This window comes from Hyperolius riggenbachi, chromosome 3 (assembly GCF_040937935.1).
Source record: "Hyperolius riggenbachi isolate aHypRig1 chromosome 3, aHypRig1.pri, whole genome shotgun sequence".
Lineage (NCBI taxonomy): Eukaryota > Metazoa > Chordata > Amphibia > Anura > Hyperoliidae > Hyperolius > Hyperolius riggenbachi.
Window position 1 is genome coordinate 160,186,333 of NC_090648.1, and position 20,000 is coordinate 160,206,332.

The 20,000-nt window shown below is 43.1% G+C and overlaps 1 protein-coding gene across 8 annotated transcripts in view; it reads left to right on the forward strand.

The window, feature by feature from the left end:
- AKAP13 (A-kinase anchoring protein 13) overlaps positions 1 to 20,000 on the forward strand; it is a 384,453-nt gene that overhangs the window by 196,315 nt on the left and 168,138 nt on the right. For 7 of the 8 annotated variants that reach the window (XR_011030254.1, XR_011030251.1, XR_011030255.1 and 4 more), the window contains 2 exons: positions 3,039 to 5,133; positions 15,107 to 15,159. Coding sequence is in view for 1 of the 8 variants with exons in the window: in XM_068275158.1 (XP_068131259.1) it covers positions 3,039 to 5,133; positions 15,107 to 15,159 (2,148 nt within the window). In the remaining 7 variants the exon portion in view is untranslated. The remainder of the gene's footprint in view (positions 1 to 3,038; positions 5,134 to 15,106; positions 15,160 to 20,000) is intronic. The other variant, XR_011030252.1, reaches the window with a different exon arrangement.

The window sequence follows — 20,000 nt, forward strand, 5'->3', positions numbered from 1 at the left end:
CACACACACACACACACACTCTTCTTAGACTGCTTGCACTGCCCATCAAAGTTGCATGTTTTTTATAGTCTGTGACCATGTGCAGGAAGCATGTGGAACATTTTCTCTTAATGTCTAAAGGGAGCTGCTTTCATCATGTTTAAAATCCAACTACACCCAAAATATAGCAGGGCAAAGTCTCAAAGCAATCATGTGTAGCTGTGCTTTGGTCTAGCTAGGTTGCTATCCATACAGGCCTGGGAACCCTAGTCCCTGAGTAGTTGTACCTAGTCGCACATCTTTGACCCTCGCACCAGTTGCATGCAGAGGAGAAAGGATGAGAGCTGCAGAGTAGCTGCAGACACAGGTATTCGGTGCACCACTTTGGGCATCTATTTTCATTTTTCAATTTACTTGCTGGTAGAGTTTAAGTTTTTGGGCTGATTTATTGGACGGCTTATGGTGGCTCATTTTGTCGCAGCCAAATGCATTCCTTCTAGTTTTTCGTTGTGGCATGTTTAGAGACCTATGGGGATAGTATGTAACAGGAAAGGCTGCCGACTTCAAAATCTGCATATAGCGATCAGGAAAACTCAATCAAGCGCTGCGCTTGATGATGGGCGATCATGTGCTGTTGATCATTAGCTATAAACACTGGGAATAAATGTTGACAGTTGTCCATCTGAACTGACCCTCAACTGCTTCCTGACCTCAGTAATTAAAAAATGTATGCCCTGTTTGGAAGCTGTTCTCGCTGTCAGAGCGTAGATTCTAATCATCCCCACCGCTCGCTCTTGCTGTTCCTGCTGCTGTCTGTGTCAATGTACCCGCTTGCTCTGCTGTGACACTGACAGCAGAGCTTCCGTATATCAGGCCGGAGCTGACCCTGAGATTGTTGTGAGCCAATCACAGCAATCCCAGCAGTTAAAAGGACATGGATGGCTCTGGTCTTAAAGAGGCTAGAGCTGTCTGGCCCTGAAAAGGTTAATATGCAGTTTGAATCAGGCTTTGACATTCACACCATGGCCGATTGGCTCTGCCAGACTGATCACTAACGGAGGTGTCTTGGAGCATTAGGAGCTGCTGTACACATGCTAGATTCTCAGCAGAGGCGGTCGTTATTGGCTGCCCTGGCTGAGCTTCATCTAACGTGTGTATGTGTCTTTAGAGCCAAAAATCATCTATTTGGTGTCTGAAAATGTTTCAGATAGACCCGGTGAGTAATTAGCAGAAATCACAATGGCAGCCAACATGACAATGAGGCAAGACATTATGGACACCTGGCATAGATGGCCATGTGTACTTAGGTATGTAGGAAAAGTCAGATGTCACATTCATATGTTAACATTTATTTTTCTGCTAGTCTTAACCTGAATTTGATCAATTCATTGATCAGCTTCAGTCCACAATTGTATAATACAACTATCATTACATGTTTTGATTGCTCTGTTACTGCGTTACTAATCTTTAAAGTTCATATACATTTATAAAGTTGGTTGTTGACAGCTCTGTGAAGTGTGTGCCATACTTAATTATTGATTAATGGTATATTACTTTGGTTACATTGCTGTCCGTGCTTGGCACTAAATAATTTTGTTGTAAGATTATTGGAGATAAAAAAATAAATGTAAGCACATACCTCTGATACCATCTACCTCACCAATCTTGACTTCAGATTCAAAAATGTGCATAACATTAAAGAGAACCCGAGGTGGGTTTGAAGAATATTATCTGCATGCAGAGGCTGGATCTGCCTATACAGCCCAGCCTCTGTTGCTATCCCAAACCCCCCTAAGGTCCCCCTGCTCTCTGCAATCCCTCATAAATCACAGCCACGCTGCTGACAAACAGCTTGTCAGAGCTGGCTGTGTTTATCTCTATAGTGTCAGTCTGCTGCTCTCCCCGCCTCCTGCAGAACTCCAGTCCCCGCCTGCATCCCTTCCCTCCCTGCTGATTGGAGGGAACGGACGGGGGCAGGGACCGGAGCTATGCAAGAGGAGGGGGAGCAGCTTTAAACACACCTCGGGTTCTCTTTAACATTGTCACATAGTATTGTTACATAGTATGATTGAATAAAGACATCTGTCCATCAAGATCATCCCGAAAACCTGGTACAACAATAGCTTGCACCCTCACATATCCCACTTGATCAAGAGCAAGGCAAAAAGCTGTAACCTTGACTGATAAAAAACGAACAGTAACCTTGACCCTTGGGATGACCCTAACCATTGACCAAAAATATTACCAAAACAAATGTAATGTGATAATGTTCCCTAAACCTGAATGACAACTATAACTAATGCTGAACCTGGCCCTTAACTTTAATCTATCCTTTTCCTTAACCTTTCCCTTAACCAGACTTTCCTGACAGACAATGATAGTTTGCATCAGTAGTCTAAATGCGTTCAATGGCTCTGTGCCAACATCATTTGGTGCAGAGCATGACTGTTGCAACAGATTAAAGCGGACCCAAACCAAACATTTTTTTAATTCAAAATATTTCGTTGCACCACTCTGACACATACGACGATAAATAAACACTCCCTCAAGCCTATAAGCATTTCAGTGCATGCTTTTCACCCTTCTCTTTTTATAACTAGTGTTATACAGATGGCAGCCATTACTTCTGAGCTTAGTATGAGGTTTTAGATCATGGGTGTGTATGTCATCCACTATCCTCCCTCACAGGGGCGTCATCTATGTGAAATCTCACACAAGCTGAGAATCACCTTCCCTGTGACATCATCAGTAGCAGCTTGTGTTTTGTTTTTATCTCCTCCACCAGTCTGCCGGATTCTGTCCCGGCAATATGAAAGGAAGGGAGGGGTTCCTCCAATAATTGTAAAATATTTTATATTTGTCATGCAGCTGAAAAAGGCTGCTATTTATTATAATTTAGAAAATAGATTTTATTTCTGAAATCTTGTATTTTTCATTTGGGTCCACTTTAAGTACATACTGTTATGCTTTAGTACTTTTTGAGGTCATCTTTTTCTAAAGTATTGATATATTTTGCGTATTGTCTTTAGTCATTCATTTGCTTTTCTATTGTTCATAAGGGCACGAGTGTGAAGTCTGAACAGGAACCCCAGTCTGAAGAAAAGACTCATTTATGTCACCAGGAAGCAGAGAAATATCCTGCTGATAAGACAGTGGATTTGCACAGCGACTCTAACAAAAATAAGGAATCAGTGAATTTGTGCAGTGAGGAGAGCTGTGCTAGTGACAAGGTGGAAGAACTTGGCATTAATGTTGATAGTGAGGTGGAAACTGTGGGTGGAGACGGTGCAATGATTTCCTTTGCTGCTACAAGTAAAGAACCCAAAGAGGAAGAGGAGGGAACTAAGTCTATTGTAGAGTCAGAAGATGTATCAGTTACACATAAGCACATACAAAGCTTTCCTACTGTGGTGCAGCCTGCTGAGACTCTTCTGTCTGGTGGAAATCCAAACGAGGAAGCTGGGATGACCTCAGCTGGAATTGTTTTGGACCACGAAGGCCTGTCTAGGATAGATAATTTGGATGAGGAAATGATAACCACTACAAAGAAAGCAACCCCAGACGTTGCTCCAACGGAAGCTCCAGACAAAGCCGATGTATTAGATTTAAACGTCAGTGTGGATATGGGCCAGGCCATGCCGGGATACTGTACCAGTGCTTCAAGTACCAAGGACACAGCTAGTCATACGGAGAACAGTGAACAGGAAATGGATGCCGTCATACCACTGCCTGTTAATGACAATCAGGCTATTGAAAGTTTCAGTAATAACAGTTCCTGTCCAGTGAAACAAAGTCCTTGCTTAAATGAAACAGAGCAATGTGATATCACAGATCCTGGAGATTCCCTGGAATGTACAGTCGTGGAAACCTTGCACTGTGCTGACATGCATAATAAAGAGCCTGAAAGAAATATGCCATCTCCAGAAAGTGAAAGTTTGGACCAAAGTGTTGATTGTATCAGCCTGACTTTTAAAGAGAGAAATGCTCCTGCAACTACTGCCTCCCCAGAAAACCAGCCCATACACCATGATGTTGAAACTGAAGTCATGTTTGCAAATAATACTGTAGCTGTTCCATCACCCGAAGGACAAAAGACTGAGGATATCAGTGTGGTTACCAAACAGGCCATGCCTGACCTTTGTATTAGTTCAGCAAAAACCAAGGACATCCCAAGTAACACAGAGACTGATGAACAGGATACTGCTACAGCAGCTGCACACCCTGACAATCAACCCACTGATAGTTCTGTTATCTTAGACCACGGAATGTTAAGCCCCTCCATTTTAGAAGAAAAGGCTGTACAGTGTGACACTGTAGATGCTGTAGAATTGGGACAGTCACAGGATTGCTCAGCAACAAGTGCTCTAGACTGCAATGAGTCATGTGACTCTAAACCGACGGAAACACATCTGTCAACTTCACAAAGTGAAAGAACGCATCAGTCTGCTGATAACCGGAGTGCTGAAGACAGGAATGTCATGGAGGCAGACCTACCGGAATGCCTGGTTTCTGACTGTGTAGAGAACACCAGAACTGTACTTGAAAAGGATGCTGTCATTGGCTCAGCACCTTCACCACCACAAGGTACGCTGGATGCAGAAACACCGAGCCTTGATGAATGTGTAGAGGAGGAGTCAGGGGGAATTGCCAGTCAGGCTGAGGATGGTTCAGAGGTGTTAGAAGTCTCCAGAGCTTTACTTCATCCTATAACGGAGGAGTCCTTGCCCAGTAGTGACTCAAGCTCAGATAATGCACCTAGAAGCAGTGAAAACGAGGTATGCTCTGTCCTCAGTGATTCAGAGAAGTCCACATATCCAGAGCAGCAGATCGGTGGGCAAGGAATGAGTCAGTCCCCCGATACAGAGGATTATCACATACAGCAGATTGCAGCTGCCATTGTGAATGCTATGCTGGATTCTACAGTAAAGCTATGTATGAAGGAGATGGTTAATGCAGGTTCTGGAATGCCAGCAAATGAAGGCACACCGTGTTCAAGTGCTGAACAGCCTGACTCACTTGAGAGTAAAGAGGATTATGAGCAGGATACAGGTGAACATGCCCATGTGCTTAAAGAACAGGACTCTGGACTGGATATCTCGATAAACATGGAGGAAGCACAGTGTCCAAGCATGTCGGATACAGAGATTGCCTCAGGTAATTACCCTTACTGTGTTTTATTCAGTGCCTGTGCTGAAATGTTCACATAACTGCTGTGGGACTGATAATTATAATAAGAAAAGTTTTACAGGTCAGATTCAGTTCTCATGTAGATGCGAATGTTACTCTAGTGTCGTATTGTCAGACAGATGCCTTCATATCTGTTTCTAAATATGTTGGGTGTGTTTGTGGTTTGGTCTTTGCTCGCATTCTGAGATAATGACTCTACCTGGAGTGTTCATGTATAAAATCTGAGTATTAGCTGAAGAGTAACTACAGGTATAGCTCTAAATGGTTCACCTGGCTTTTGCAGGCTGCTTTGCTTTTCTTCATGCTGTAACCTGCTATCCTTGTCCTGAAAACCGTAAGTTATTTGCTGCTGCAGGACCAGTAAAGCGATCTCACCCTTTGTGCAGGTAGCAGTTGTTAATCTCTGCATCACTACCCCCATTTATGCTCTGCACATTAGGACATTTGCTGCTGTCAAGCTATTGGTTCGGGAAGCAGTGAATAGTCACTTTGCTGAGAATTGTAGCTTAAAGTAAATACAACAGAACTACTTGAACTTTCTTTCCCTTCTGTGAAGCATTTACAAGGGTGACATTTCAGCTGAGTATAGGAGTGGCTGAAATGTGACACCAAGTACAGATAATTGCCGGCAGCTCCTAGTTTTTCTCTAGCTTGGCTGGTCTGACTACTGTTTTGTAGGCAGAGATTAATTGTACACCTGCTATCAGATGGGTATTGTACAGTCTGCATGTACAGTTTAAAGAGGTGCCTGCAGTTACACGAACAAGTGGCATAAATAAGTCTATTCTACTAGCACTCCACCTGTGCATGTAAAGGGTCCAGATCCAGGAAAGGTGCTTTATTGGTCATAGAGAAGTTTGATAAGATAAATTCTTTATTTATTTATTTTTTCTCCTGTCCTCTGTCTCCATTTTCTTTATAAAGCAGAAATGTAGAAATCTCTGCAGAAGTAACACACAAAGCAACACATACAAAGTGTCCCATATACTGTCTCTGGGTCTACTAACTTTCATGTCAAAGCCACAAAGCTTTCATGCAGGTCTCAGGGACAGGAAACGATTGAAAAACTTCCCAATGGAGGCACAGACAGCAGTAAAAAAAAAAATCTTGGGCTTTAATGGGCCTCTAAGCATATGGAACATGCATATCACAGTTTTCATAAACTGGTATATGAATTCATATTTGTCAACACTTGTAGGTTATGATGGCCTTGTACTAGGCAGTTGTCATAATAGGAGCAATCTAAAAGGAAGCTGGGGTAGTTGGGGAGCAATATCTATGCACATGCTGTCTCCCTCTCCGGCTGTCATGCAGTTTACATAACTCAGCAGCTATCAGAAAAAACTACACAAGAACAGACAGACATGTAAAATATCTTCTGTTCTAGTAGAGTATGGTCACTGTTAACTTAGTTTGGATAGTCAGGGGCCTTTGCATGTATATGATCTTCTAAAAGATTATAGGGTACTTTACGAATTAACTGTGGTAGTGAGACTGGGATTGTGGTAGTTAGAAGTGACATGACATTTTACATGGACAAATTCAGCAGTTCTTTTCAGCATATAATTAACATAGCCAGTGTGTTATCTATACTCTCCTAGATGCTCAGCTTGTGAGTAGGGAACACAGAAATGGAATGTAGTTTTTTGCCGTAAGATACCCATACTCTACGTCGATTTCCCGCAGATATACAGCAGATTCGATCACTGTGATTGAAACTGCTGTGAAATTGTTAACGCAAATGTTTACCGAACGACTGATTTCCACCCGAAATCGATCAATTCAGTCGATCTGTCGAGGTGGAAAAGTTTGCTCGATCGCAGGCGGGTTGGTAGTGCGTCATTAGCAGCGTTCGATTCCGCGACGACCGATGCAGAAATACATCACCTGTCCGCCGGCGGGAGTCGCGGGTCTGTGCTTTCCCTTTCTCTGGCTGGCCCCTTCTCCATCTCCTCTTCACTTCCTGCCCCGTCCTGTGAGAAGGGGAAGTTCAAACAGTAGAGCGCCCTCTACTGTTTGAGCCTCCGCTCGGTACAGGAAGTGAAGAGAAGATGGAGAAGAAGGCCAGCCGGAGAAAGGGACAACACGGACCCGGGGACTCCCGCCAGGCGGACAGGTAATATCATTGCTGCTAGCCTGGGGTGCAGGGACGGCGAGGCAGGCAGAGGCAGCAGCAGCTCCACAGTTTGTGAATCGAATTCATGCTGAAATCGAATCAAAATCTGTGTGCAGTGTATAGGCAGCCAATAGATCCCTCTGTGATCAGATCAGATTAGATCAGAGAGGGATCTATCTGTTGGTTGATCTGGTGGCAGTCGATTAGTGTATGGCAGCATTAAGATTATGGGCCATATCCTATTCAAGGTGATAAGTAGCTTGCAGATGCGAGCTACTTATCACCTTGCCATCGCGCGAGGATTACCGGCAAATCCTATTGCCCATATCCTTCGCGCGATGGCCGATCGTTAGGGAGCATTACTCAGGCGAAAGCCTGAGCGATGCTCCCTTTTACCGAGCGATGGGGAGTGAGGTTTACGCTGTGGTGCTGTCCATCAGCACCACGGCCTCACTCCCCACACATGCGCACTCGCCCGCCTTACATCCGCCGCCATCTTCCGCCGCTGCATCTTGGGGTCTCCTTTAATAAGGAGACCCCCAGAGCTCCCCGTCGGGTCGCCGCACAGTTTAGAAGCCCCTGTGCAGCTCTGCAAAGGTTCCCCGTCATACGTACCGCCGCCGATCACCCGCCGCCTCTCGCCACAAAATCCGTCGTGTAATTACAGTGTATCTAACACTGTAATTACTGTCCGCATAGGAGCCCGGGCAAAGCATCTTTGAATCTGCAGCCGGGCTCCCCATTGGTCCGCTGTCTGAACCAATAAAATGGCTCAGACAGCGGACCAATGGGGAGCCCGGCTGCAGATTCAAAGATGCTTTGCCCGGGCTCCTTCTATGCGCACAGTAATTACAGTGTTAGATACACTGTAATTACACAACGGATTTTGCGGCGAGAGGCGGCGGGTGATCGGCGGCGGTACGTATGACGGGGAACCTTTGCAGAGCTGCGCGGGGGCTTCTAAACTGTGCGGCGACCCGATGGGGAGCTCTGGGGGTCTCCTTATTAAAGGAGACCATCAGATGCTGTGGCGACGACGTGCGTTAGCTAGTTTAGACCTGCTTTTTGCAGGTCTAAGCTAACGCTCATGTCTGCCGGGAAGCATCGCTTCCCGGAGACATGATAAGGATAATTGGATTCCGTGGTAAGAACTCGCTGGGCGATTATATCGCCCAAGCGAGTTCTTTTCCGCCTGGGGGGGTCTAAAGTTTAATTAGATTAGGCGATGCCCCCATCGCCTAAGTTAAGAACTCGCCAGTGCTTAGTGCTGGCGAGTTCAGCAATAGTATATGGCCCCATGTTGGAAATATATTTAGTTAGTTCACTTGTAGGGAACTGTAGTGTAAACAGTGTTTAGGCTGCAGAAAATATTAAACTGTTTGTCCAGTCTATACTAAACCATTCACACCAATTCTAATGCCTGAAAGTGAGAAGAAATGTAATTTGGCCCCATGTGGCCTTTAGCATACTACTACTTCACCTCTCATCCTGCTATCTATTGTGACTGGATTTTTCCAGGCCCGCTGATAAAACTGGCCTCACTCATGGGTCTAAAAATAGCCAGTATTTCGGTCTGGATTTAGTTTTCTGTTCTGCCATGAAACTCATTGTATTGTGGCTAATGGCACTATCTCTCAGGAAGCAAATTTTAAGTGTAACTCGAGCCTACATTTTTAACTTTAGACTGAATGTGAGTAATAGCTAGACCATCTGTCAGGATTTTACTGCTGTCACTGTCCTTATATTGGGAACTCTTCTGCTTACTACTTGTTCTTCATAACCTTTTAACTGTGGACAGGAATTGAGACTTCCCAGTGGGGATGACAAACAGCAGGAAAAACCTCAGAAGTGTTCTTACACCTTTACGTTTCTGTGTGTATCCACATTGCTGAGATTTCAGCTCACTTCCTGTTTTTTGTGATTTCAGTTTTTGGTTTCAGTAGGGCAGAAAGTGAAGAGAAAACTCTCCAACTTAAATCCAGACAGAAATAAAAACCTGAGATTAAAAAGTCTCCCTAGTGCATCCATTTGGGTGGGATCTCTATTCTAATTCTGAAAATTCCAGAACATTTGTTAGACAGTGTGTACAACTAAAAATTAAGCATGGGTAGGACTACCCTAGTAAAAAATAAAATAAAAAATCAAGGTTAATCTTGCAGTATCCTGAAGGATGACTGTAGGATTGAGCGGTTCAAGTACCGTAATAGTGACGTTCTATCGATCGTTCCAAATGATTCAAATGATAGGATTGGTTGTTTTTTCTCTTTCCATTGGTCAGTCCTAATGATAGTTTCCGATCGATCACAACTATCAGATTGTCCGAAAGATTGTATCGTTAAAGGGCACCTTTAGCTTCTAATATTTTGTTTATAGTAAGGTTGAGCGTTTGGAAAGTTTTTTTTCTTTTCTAGAAAGCAAGTTTCTTTTCAGTTTGCTTTTGCAAGAAATATATTTAAATATGTCTGCTCAGTTTAACAATGTAAGCTCATAAAGGGTTTTTATGAGCCCCCTTGCCAGTTAGCTAGAAAAGGGAGCCTGTCTCCACCATCAGTCACTACCCTTCTTTCTGCAGGGTCAGTAGCTGCTGTAGTAGGTCACATGACTCAAGCTCAGGGCTTGTACATAGCATCACAGATGAGAGGACAAGGCATTCCCCATACTGTCATCCTGAAAGAGAGCTGTGATTAGAGGTTCCCACTTGCTGTCTCGGTGACCTTATGTCAGTGTGCTAAGGGGCATGCAAATTACACTGACAAGGAGCCTATGTAGATGGATTTGTCTTCCCAACACCAGTTATTGCCATAGCGTTGTATAAGAGCACATACTGACATATTTATTGTATCTTATTGAAAATAATTCTTCTTCCTGTATGCTATGTGCTCCCACGTGTGTTCAAAACTCTCAACAATAAATCCTTTATCATCAAGTTACCTAATCAAAGTTTTCAAAAGCTCCCCAGACTGCTTGCACCTCCTGCAACTTTGTGATATTTTGCCAGCTTGAAGTGGGCACACGCAAGTCACAACAAAGCGATTCCCTAATTTGAGTAGGCGGCTGCAAGAAGCCAAGGCTTTTTAAACAAACCTTATTAGTCCCCACAGATCAGGGTGAGGCGCTTTCTTTGGATGGGAAACAATGTTTGAAGCAGCAGACATTAAAGCTCTTCCTTCCAAGACACATGTGAGGCAGGTTTAACGCTTTGTAGTCTGAAAGCCTGGGTTTCTGGTTTTCTGATTACTCTTGGCGCGTTTATGTTATCAGGATAACATACGCTGCTATATTAACATGCGGGGAACAATAGTTACTATAGCAACCTGTATGGTAACACAGGTGGTGCTGATAGAGTAATAGGCAGGACTCCCCTGGTTTTAGGCTCCCCGCACATGGCAAAAGTACAGGCCTTTCATACATCTGGCCCCAGAAAATTGGTTTCAGCACATGGTCCTTGACACAGCTTCTGTAACTGACCTATACAAACACAGCCGTTTAAAAGGTGGCAATTAACCATACAATTCTCTGGACGATCAGTCATCCAATTTGGTTGTAGTATCGATCGGAAACGAATCATTCGGGCCCACTAATTTGAAGGAATGCAACTATCCAATTCGATCAGATTAATGGAATCAGTCTGTTTTTCATATCAATTCCATCAATCTGTTCGAATTGGATGGCAGCTTTCCTTCTGTGAGTGGACCTGAACGAATTGGATAGTCAATCGTCCAGATAATTTTATAGTTAATGGCAGGGCTGTGGAGTCTGAGTCGAGGAGTCGGAGCTATTTTGGGTACCCGGAGTCGTGAGCTGGAGTCGGTGATTTCATAAACTGAGGAGTCTGAGTCGGGAGTCGTAGTCGGATGATTTTGTACAAAATCCACAGCCCAGGTAAGTATTAGACTGGGGAGTCGGAGTCTGAGCCATTTTGGGTACCCGGAGTCTGAGTTGGAGTCGGAGGTTTCATAAACTGAGGAGGTGTAGTAGTCGGAAGATTTTTGTACCGACTCCACAGCCCTGGTTAATGGCAACCTTAAGTTGGACCCACATCTCTCTTCTGCCTTGCAGTATATTATATTATATTGGAGATGTAGGGATGTTTTCCAACCTGTACTGAATAGGAAATGACACGTGTGTATCTACATGAACAGTGGGCAATCAACAACATTTTCTACTTCTCAAACAAGACCTTCCAAAAGTTTTTTTTTTTTTTTTTTTTTTTTTTTCCCCCTAACTAATAATCCCCTGATTCTTTTTAATAAATTGTCGTGCCCTCTGTCGCAGAGCCCAATCACTGGACACTTCCGCGATTCAGAGCGATCGTGATCAGTGCTTTACTAAGCACTTTACCACGAATGCTCCAGAATCGTAGCAAAAAATGCTGCAGGTAACGCGTTTTGCAATTGGTGCTAATTGCAAAACGCCCATGATCGGCACCAATTGCGGCAGAGAGAACACTGCCATTGGTTAGAATAGCACTAGCGCTTTAAAAAATGCTAGTGCTTTGGTGATTAACTAATCACCCTAGTGTGAATGGGCACTAAAAGCTCTTTACCTCTGGCAGCATTGCAATCTGAACATTGAATAACGCGTGTTTTTGTGGTATTCCCGAAATTGCAGGGACACTTATCACTTGTGCATCTTCCCCATTGTGGCGATCATGCGTAATGCGATGTTTACCTAAGAACAATTGAACTGCTGACTAGTTTTCCTGCGATTGCGCTTAGGTAGTAGTCTGTTTCTCAACTCAATTAAAGTACCTCCAACAGTGCACGTTCCATGTAAATCCTCAGTTTTTTTAAAACGTGCACTGTTGGGAGTACTTGAGGGACTGAGTTGAGGTTCTAGTCTATGGGAGCGCACGAAAATCACCCCTACCTCCCCCATACATAACCACAACACACAGGAAATGGCATTTAAAAATGGCCTCAAAATGTGATCAGAAGAGGTAGAGCCTGCATATCTTATTTAGTATTAAGGTGGCCATACATGAGATGAATTTTATTGTCAGATTTGGTCAATCTGATTGAATAGGCCAGTGGTCTGTTACCCCAAACATGAAATCTATTGAGCTTTCTCTGTCCCCACGTTCCAGCACTGTCATCACCGCTGTATGTATTCCACCAGCTGTTTTGTTTAAATGAGGGGGCAGCCTTTTAATTAAAACACAGTAGTGCATTGATCACTATAGACATTGATTACTGTAGATTTGCTTAAAGAGAACCTGTACTGAGTAAAATTATTTAAAATAAACACATGAGGTAACTTCAAATTAACATTACATAGTTACCTAGCCATCAGTTCCTCTCAGAAGCTCACCATTTTCTTCTTACAGTGATCCCTTCCAGTTCTGACAACATTGTGTCAGAACTGAAATATATCAGTTTCTGCCAGTTATATATCAGTTGCTGTCAGTTACAGCTGAGAGGAGAACTGATGTGTCCATGTTTCCCTATGGCTCAAGTGGGCGATGTTACAGTTTAACAGTGTGCTGACCAGGAAGCTGTTATGCGGTAATAGCCATTTTCAAAATGGAGGACGGAGAATTCTATTGATCACAGTGGACAAACAGGACGCAGGAGAGGAGAAAGAGATTGAGGAGTAGACTACACAGGAGGTACGTATGACTTGTGTATGCTTATTTTGACTTTTAATTTTCAGTATAGGTTTTCCTTAAAGCTTATTTCAAATATATGGACTATTATCTAACAAATAAGCCTACCATAGTATTGCACTGTTACTACTTTTCAATCCCATAGCTATTTCTGCAGCCATTTTTCTGATGAACTCCGCACTATGCCCAGAGAAGGGAAAGTTTGTAGAGTTTTAAGCCTGCAGCACACGGACACTTCCACTGTTCACACTAAATCGGAACTGAGCACCATTTTCACCACCCAGGACACATTAAAAATGCATGCAGACAATGTGGCTAATTCATATAAAAATTGCATTTTACCCATTCTTTTTACATTTAAAAGTTTAGCAGAGGCTTTTATTACCCCACTCCTGTGGACAGCAGGGCCTGCTCGACCACAGAAATTTCAGGCAGATAAGGACTGATGTAATTATGTTATTGCACACATTAGCAGAGAACAAACAAAAGCGTTCATCAGCAGGGGGTGGGGAGATAGTACACTGTGCTTCAAAGAGTTTAAGCTGCATCTACACACGTAGATGCGGCCGCGATGCTCCTTATCAATCGAGCCGCATCAGCGGCTCGATTGATAAGATCCAGCAGGACGGATTTTGCTTACGCCGATTCCCTGCGAGGGGACAATGGCAGGGAATCGAGCGGAAGATAAGCGGCGCTGGCGGGGACGAGCGGGGAATCGAATGCGGTGCGAGCGGGGACGCGGAAGAGGCGATCCGGGGGCTAATCGAGCCGCCGGATCGCAGCCTCATCTACGCGTGTAGATGAGGCTTTAGGGAAGACATGCTATTTTCACACTTACCTGGATAAATTAGGGCAGCTGGAAGGGGAGGGGGAAACATGGCAGTTCTCATAGCTATTAGAAACCAGTAGAAGCTGCAGGGAAAAAATGGTGCTTGGTTCCCTTTAAACACAGTTAAATCAGAGAAAAATGACAAATGAAGGGGCTAGAAATCCTAATTCGCCATTCACTTATGCACAGATTTTGATAGTCAGTCTGGACTTTTTTTTTATTAGGTCTGTTACCTTATTTGAAACCGGTTTTGGAGCAAAGTGTACTTTAACCAAGGAGACAGAGATTATGTTCAATAAATGAAAGAATCAGTGTAAGATGTGGAGAGGTATCCTCATATCACCCCTTGTGAAACACCTTCTACCATCTTAACCTGTCCTTCACCTGCTCCTATGTTCCCCACCTAATGCCTATTGACACTTCCTATTCACCTCTTCCAGTATGCCCTATTCTTGTGTATTTATTTTGACTTCCTGTTACCCCCTCCACTAGTTTCTCTCTTCACCTCTTTGATCACCTCTTCCTGTGTGTCTCCTCCTTTTCCTCCATTCTTCTAAAGTGAGCTTCTGGGTTTCCTTCTTTGTAATTCAGGGACTTTTGTTTAGTCTTGTTGTGGGATGTCCCCACAGTGTGTCAAGGGACCCCCTATGTGGCATAAATGTAACGTTTCTGCACAGGTTGTCACTCGTTCATATCCTATCAGATCTCATACTGTAGATGCCACTTGCATCCTGGTTGGAAGGTAAATAAAGGTCATGTATTTTTCCCAAGAAATGGCTGCATATCAATATCTTTAAAGGGCAGGTTAGAGGCTTTTTTGTTTTAAATGTGAATAATGTAAATAGTAATTTATACATTTCCTCGTGCTCAGACTTAACCAGCAAAGCACAAGAACTCATCAAAGGACACTTGTAATGAGAGGGATATGGAGGCTGCCATATTTACTTCCTTTTAAACAATACCAGATTCCTGGCATCCTACTGATCTTTCATGTATCAGTAGAGCCTGATTCACAAACCTGAAACAATCCTGCAGCAAATTCAAACATCTGATTGGCATGCTTGTTCAGAGTCTATGGCTAAAAGTATTAGAGGCAGAGGATCAGCAGGACAGCCAGGCAATGTGCATTGTTTAAAAGGAAATAAATATGGCAGCGTCCATAGCACTCTCACCTCAGGTTTCTTTCAAAAGAAAATAAATATGGCAGCCACCATATGCCTATCTCTTCAGGTGTACTTAAATTACAGAATACATTTGTTTCCAAAATAATAGGTGGAAGTGGATAGACACAGGGCATAGGGTCTTGTGTAATTTATCTTTGTGTTTTATAAATTGACCTTGTTGTTATGGATCTGACTGATTTTCCTTTTATTTTATTGTTGTACATTAGCAGAAAGTTTTGATGGGAGAACAGAAGATGAAGTAGACTTTGTGAAGCACTTGGTAAGTATCATCCTGGTATTTTTTTTATTTTATTTAGTTTTCATCGACATTTCCCAGCCACTGAAGCTTCGCTTTGCCGAAAACCTAGGATTTTGTGCTACTGCTTTCCATCTTTTATTTAATATTGACTTGTCATTTTAGAGAAATTGCTGCTACGGTATTGCTGCTTTTTTTTGTTTTGTTTTTTTGTTAGAATTTACTTTGGCATTCTGCTTATTCTATGGTTTCATTCCATAGTCCATACCAAGGAGCGGACCTGCAGCAATTAGAGACCATAGCTTTTAGCTTGCCTACTGCATAGAGCCAAAGAACAAGCAGAACTACGCAGTAAGGCTAGGTTCCCAGCTGAGCCAGACCCCCAATGGCCAGCAATAGCAGATGGTGTAGTGTTCGCTCTGTTGGTCTTTTGTGCACTGATGGTGTCTGGAGCAGATGTGTTTCCAACACAGGCTATATGGGAAACATATCTGCTCCCTGGGAAAAATCGCGGACAGCACTAGAGTGTATTCCACTTACCGCAATGGATGCAATGCAGACTGATAAATGTGAATGGATCCTATTTATAAAATAATATAAAGTAGTGGTTAGCGCTCTCGCCTTGCAGCGCTGGGTCCCCGGTTCGAATCCCAGCCAGGTCAACATCTGCATGGAGTTTGTATGTTCTTCCCATGTCTGCATGGGTTTCCTCCGGTCACTCCGGTTTCCTCCCACATCCCAAAAACATACAGATAAGTCAATTGGCTTCCCCCTAAAAATTGGCCCTAGACTATGATACATGCACTACATGACATATGACTATGGTAGGGACTAGATGGTGAGCCCCTCTGAGGGACAGTTAGTGACAAGACAATATACTCTGTACAGCGCTGCGTAATATGTCGCCGCTATATAAATACTTAAATAAATAAATCTTCCCTTGTGCCTGTTCTTTTTCTGTCCCTCTCCTCCCTCCTCCTCTGCACCTCGTTCATATATGCGTCTTCCATGACAGAGGCCATCCTGTAGTCAGATATTAGATAGCACATCCAATTACAGGGGCCTGTGTTCAGCAGGCCTTAGAACCAGAAGGTTCACAATTATAACCTATAGGTGTGATTGTTATTACTGGTTTATCAACAGGTTTGTTTTATTATTTAATTTCTATTCTAATCCCCTCATACTACATTTACACACACCAAGCAACACTTGTATGGTTCAAAATGTGGACCCAGCAAGTTTGGTAATGCCATTCTGTAAGTATAAGTGCTGCTTTGCTCTGCACAGATCCTTGAGCTCAGATTGGACTCTCTGAAAACAAAGTGCCCCTATTGCATTGGAAAGCTGTGGAGCATGAAGTTGCTGGTAGGAGGCTTCCTGACTGGGAACATTAAAATGGATTAGATAGTTAATCACGAACTTCATACACAGAAGTTTGCTAAAACAAAATTATCACAAAAGAAATCAGTGTTGTGCCTTTAATTGCAACACCAGACAGTTTGACTTTGTGACCCCAAAACACTGATTTTTCTGTTTAGTATTAGTAGGCCACCACACTCTCACCACTGGAGATCACTGCTTGGACATGTGGAGACAGACACTGTATGAATAATTTAAAGAGCCCAATCAGTGTCTATAAGCAGAGCCACCTTGTGGCCAGAGACAGCATGACTCGCTGATGAAAAAAGAGGGAGGAAGGGTGGGGGTGAGGTCTATTATGTGTAAAAATCAGGGTTGCAGTGCTTGGAGGAATGGCAGCCTGCTTGCATTATAGATTCATGTTATCCTAATATTGCTAACTCAGTCCGGGAGCAGGCCTGCACTTTAACAGAGTTTGCTAAGTATATTAAATTGTTATTTTAGTCACTAGTATCTTGCAAGTCAGAATTAATAAGCAGTTTATTAGGGACCTTTTCACCAGTGCAGAGCTGATGGGTGCTCTAGCTAGAGGTAATTTGATGACTAACACAAGGGTGTTAACTTGTGTCGAGTGTTCTCTGGCAACGAACAAAACATTTATCTCATAAGAAAAACACAAGCCACAGCTTTGCAGAAACTCTACTTATATTTTCAAAGCCACCATTTTCAGATGCGCGTCCCACAAAGTACATCCTGTGGTGCGAGGGATCAAGTAGAACTCTTTTAGCTTTCCAATTTGTGAGGATGCTTATTCTCCAGAAATATTTGCTTTTGTCTGTGGGTTTTACGCTCCCCCCTTTTTTCTTCTGGGCTTGTCCAGTGGAAAAGTGATGTAGGAGTTTCAGAGAAGTTTCCTGTTGCTATGATCTGCAGAAAAGTCACCCTGGCCTTCAAACTAACTTCAAATAAAAACAGTGCTAAAAGTAGACAGCCGAGTAGTAGTCTATTGTGGCTGTAAAACAATTGCATTTATCTGTAGTTTATATTATATGTACCTCAGAAATTTTGTATCACTTGTCAGTTGAGGATTTTTTTTAAATAAAGAAAATGGGCAGCTCACTGGTGCAGTGTACCTCAATGTTTTTAGTGTGAACCCCTTTATTAAAGGCATTGTTCCCCAAATACCCCTTGGTGCATCTACATTTGGGAGTAGCCCTCCATAATAGTTAAGGCCTGGAACCCACTAGGAGCGATTTTTCTAGCTCTTTGTGATTTGAAAAGCTCTTGCTAATGTAATGCTATGGGTGTGATCCCACTTGCGCGATGTGATTTTATAAAAATCCCCCATAGCATTGCATTAGCAAGAGCTTTTCAAATCACTAGCGCTTAGAAAATGCTTCTAGTGGGTTTGAGCCCTTGTACTGCTTTTCATGGAGTCCAGTGTTCTCCCCAGGCTCTTTTAGCCGAGTGTTCCACCCGGCTAATTTTGGTGAGCACCTGGCTGTCAACGGCTCACCACCTCATCTTCCTCCCACACTGTGAGCAGAGTCGCGACACCCCTTCATTCCCCCGCCGCATCCGACTACTTTTTCATGCCACCCGTCTGGAAAAAAATCTGGGAAGAACACTGGAGTCTAATATACTTTTAATAAAAATATCTTGTTCAGAGTTCTCTCTATATAATCAGTTTTTAATCCCAGAATGTACCACAATTTGGCCGTGACAAGTGGAACTGCCACAATTTGACCATGACAAGACATACCACAATTTGACCGTGACAAGTAAGGCCCCTGGGGGTACTTGTACCGTATACTGAGAACCTAGGGTGTAGTGGATAGCAGTCTCAGCTTGCAGCGCTAGAATCTTAGGTTTAGATTGTAGCCAGGACACTATCTGTATGGATTTTGTATGTTCTCACATGTTTGCATGTGTAGTTCGCATATTCTTGCAAGCAGATGCAATTTGCACATGCTGTGCCTTTACATTTGTCAATAGCCATTTCTGCAGCTAGTGTAAGACTGGTGCTGTTTGGTCTAAGCACACACCTCTGTTTCTCTTGTGCAATAGTCATAAGTTTATTTGGGACCTTGCAAAATTGGAACACTATTACTATGGTAGGGATTAGATTGCAAGCTCCTCTTAAGCCCCATCTACACAATACGATTATTTGTGCGATTCAAATAACTATTCTATTTACGATCCGATTAAATCCGACATGTCCGATCAGGATTTGATTCGATTTGCCATTGTTTTGCAATGGCAAATCGAATCCCGATCGGACATGTTGGATTTAATCGGATCGTAAATAGAATCGTAATTAAATCACACAAAGAATCGTATCGTGTAGATTGGGCTTCAGTGACAATTTGTGACAGGACTATGAACGCCGTAAGACGCTGTGGAATGAATCGGAGCTATATAAATGTATATCAGTAATAAAGAGCATAACACTTCTCTAGTAAAGTTGTGTCAGGAATATATGAAAGCCTCCTGTCACATACTAGGGCAGAGCTTTAATGGTAAGGCAAATTAAAGATAAATTAGCAATATCTGCACATGTCGGACCTCTCTGGTCACTAGGCTCTCAACACATGGTACATGTTCCCCAGGGGATACTTTAGTTGGGCTCAGGGGGCACTTGAATGTTTCATAGTCAATCTAGTCTATTACATTTTGAAATGGAAAAAAATGATAAACTATATAAATTAACCTGAAGAAGTATCAACAGCTAATTCAAAGCATCATGGAATGTTTGAAATGCATTAGGCTGGTTTCACAGTGGGAAGTTAAAGTCCCACGTCACAGCAGCCAGTAACGCAGCCTAACTCACAGCACTGTAAAATCAATGTGCTGTTCACAGTACACACACTGCATTAGGGTATAACGCTGCACGTTAAATGAAAGTGCAGCATGCTGTACGTTATACCCCTATAGAGCTGTTAGATTGTTTGCACATGCTCAGTGACTAGCCACATGGCTAATTAATATTCACTGCACTGTGGTGACTCTGGTGGGACTGTAGTGTTGTCCGGATCATGAACGGATCGTTCATTTGATCCGGATCTTTTTTGTGAGTCGAATCATCTGGATCATCACAATGAAAGATTAGTTCACAGTGGATGTCTGTCTGGAAGAAACAGGAACATACAGAATGTACAGTGCAGGGAAAGTCCTGTCCTGCTAGTCATTTCACCCCCAGTCTGCTTCCCTAGTAAAATGATTCAAATGATTTGATTCAAAGATCCGGATCTTTTCAATGATCTGATTCGAATGAACCGAATCCTTAGAAAGATCTGGACTTCCTATCACTATCCTGGAGCGGCTGCTTTGAGAGCTGCATAACGCGGCTCAATCTGACGTCCAACTTCAACCCCACCATGCATTGCGTTTGGGGCACGTTATGCGACCTTAACGTCCCCTAAAACGCAACGTCTTGGTGTGAAAGCAGCCTTAATCCACAATTATGAAGCTCTCCTAAGCAATATGTATGTATTAAGAGGTCCTTG